This window comes from Myotis brandtii, unplaced genomic scaffold, assembly GCF_000412655.1.
Source record: "Myotis brandtii unplaced genomic scaffold, ASM41265v1 scaffold601, whole genome shotgun sequence".
NCBI lineage: Eukaryota > Metazoa > Chordata > Mammalia > Chiroptera > Vespertilionidae > Myotis > Myotis brandtii.
In genome coordinates, this window is record NW_005370276.1 from 1,085,773 (window position 1) to 1,088,060 (window position 2,288).

At 64.3% G+C, this 2,288-nt stretch overlaps 1 protein-coding gene across 1 annotated transcript in view; it reads right to left on the minus strand.

Moving 5' to 3' along the window:
* Window positions 1-484: 484 nt before the first annotated feature.
* The window catches only part of LOC102238942 (orphan sodium- and chloride-dependent neurotransmitter transporter NTT5), a 9,156-nt gene continuing 7,352 nt past the window's right edge, over window positions 485-2,288 (minus strand). The window contains exons 8-11 of the mRNA XM_014550431.1: window positions 2,061-2,262; window positions 1,755-1,914; window positions 1,162-1,327; window positions 485-961 (exon numbers count right to left, since the gene is read on the minus strand). Coding sequence (XP_014405917.1) covers window positions 485-961; window positions 1,162-1,327; window positions 1,755-1,914; window positions 2,061-2,262 — 1,005 coding nt within the window. The remainder of the gene's footprint in view (window positions 962-1,161; window positions 1,328-1,754; window positions 1,915-2,060; window positions 2,263-2,288) is intronic.

The window sequence follows — 2,288 nt, forward strand, 5'->3', positions numbered from 1 at the left end:
GGTTCGCTCACAGAAAGAACACTATTCCCAGCGGACGGCTTTATTCACCCACAGCCTGGTCCCCACTGGTCCCGCTGGGTGGTGGAGGTGGGGGGTTCCCAGAACTGGGGAGTCAGGTCCTGGAAAGTACCGGGATGCCCCTCCCCCTCAGGCCAAATTGGTGCCCCCACTTCCCAGGGAGGAAGGGGGCCCTGGGTCCAGCCCTGGGAGCAGTCCGGCTGATTCCTCCTCTGGGTTATTGCAGAGCAGAGTGTCCCACTGAAGTGGAGTCGGTACTGATCCAGGAGAGGCGGGAGCTTGGGGTCGCCCATTTCCTTCCAAGGCCAAAGCTGGGTGGTGTCACCGGCGGCTGGGTAAGTTTTTCACACGCCCCTCCCCTCCCTTTCCGGCAGAACCAATGCTTCCTGCCACCACATGGGCACCCATGCCACCGCCAGTCACCCGGGCAGCTTGGCTCCTTGGAAAAAAGATGGTGGAGGCACCGTTACTGAGCAAACTTCGTGTGCAAACTTTCCCCCCTGGTCTTGCGTCTCTCGCTGTTGACGCCCGTCGAGGGCACGCTCCCCTGCTTGGAAGTGGGTGGGCTTATGGAGACGGCTGATGGCAGGGAGGAGACGAAAGGCAGGCTGAACCCCGAGTAGCTCTCAGTGCGCTGACTCCAGGTCACGTCTTCCGGCGGCCACTCGGGGTCTGGGTTCGACTCCCTGGGCATGCTGGACCTGACCAGCGAGCTCTCCTGGAAGCTGGGCTTGGCCAAGTGGTACTTGGGCCAGTCGGAGGGCTTGGTGGGCACCATGCTCTTCTTGGACAGGAACTTTGCAAAGGGGTCGCTGGCAACGTGGTCCTGGAGGTACCACCACCGCTGCAGTGGGTAGATTGGGATTGGCAGGAGGACGACGACGCTGAGGAAGGTGATCCAGCCCAGGGAGCTTTGCAGGTAGGGCTGTTCTACTTCCTGACTCTGGAGGCGGAGACGGGGGCCCGGGTGGGAGGAAGAGGTGGTGATGGGGTTTGGGTCCAGGTGATGTGGAGGACCAGGTTCCCCGGGGGCTGGGAAGTGGGTGAGAGGGCCCCTGGGGGATGGTCAGGGCACGGATCAGGGGAGGAGATCTGGCAGCGGGTCCCCCGAGTGGGAGTGGGCGGCCAGGGCCGGGGGCTCACCATGCTGCTGTTCCAGGCGATGTAGTGGGGGGGCACCTTCCGGTAGAGATGGACGAGGCAGACGGAGAGGAAGGCCAGCAGCCCGGGCATGGTCACGTAGCACCACAGGAAGGGGCAGGCGGACCACAGCAAGCGGCCCAGCTCACTGTACATTTCCTCCCTGAACCTGCGGCGGGGGCCATGGGCACGGACATCTGGGATGGAGCCCTCCTCTGGCCGCCAGGGCCTGGAGCCCTTGGGAAGACAGGCCCGCCGGCTCTCTAGTTCTCTCACAAGGTCTCAACTCTTCGGAGAGGCTGCGTCCTGCCGGGCCCTTCCCACGCCCGGGCCCTGCATCTGGTCCTCCCAGAGGAATCCCCCCCATCCAGGGGGCACGCACCACTCCAGCCCTCTGCCTTCAGACCAGCCCTGTGTGGGCCACGGCAGGGGAACCCGCGTCCCCTAGGTCCTGATGGCTGGTTCCCTCAGAACCCACCCGGCTGCCTCGGGTCCCTGCCTCCTGCAGCCCCCCTGCTCTCAGATCGGGCCCTCACTCTCCTCGGAGACCCGGGAGGGGGCCCCCGGCTGGGGAGACCCTGGGGTTTGCACGTTACCTGTAAGCTCCGTACACCCAGGCCAGGGTCCCGTTCTGGAAGACCGCGATGATGAAGAGGGTCAGCGGGACCAGGGTTTCATCCAACAGAGACATGATGTAGCTGCCGGACCGGCTGGTGAAGACGATGCTGCCCAGAAAGCCTCCCAGGCAGATGACCACTAAGGCAGGGGCAGGTTTGGCCACCACGTTGAGATGGGTGGACAGGGCGGGGTCAGGGGGTCAGAGCGAGCCCCCGAGATGGGGGTGGCTGGGGGAGGGGAAGGCAGTAGGACAGGGTTGGCGCCGGCCCGAGGAGCCACCGTACCTGGGAGCAGCGTGGGCTGCTTGCTGATGGTGGACAAGGCGTTGTGGATGGGATAGACAATGCTCTCCACGATTTTTACCAAGGTGGTCAGCTGCATCAGGAGCAGGACCAGGAAGAAGAGAAAGGCCCAGAAAGGGGCACCGGGCAGCGTGGAGATGGCTTGGGAGAAGGCTGGGAATGCCAGGCCAGGGCCCTGCATGAACTGAGGGGGAGAAGGGCTCTGAGGCA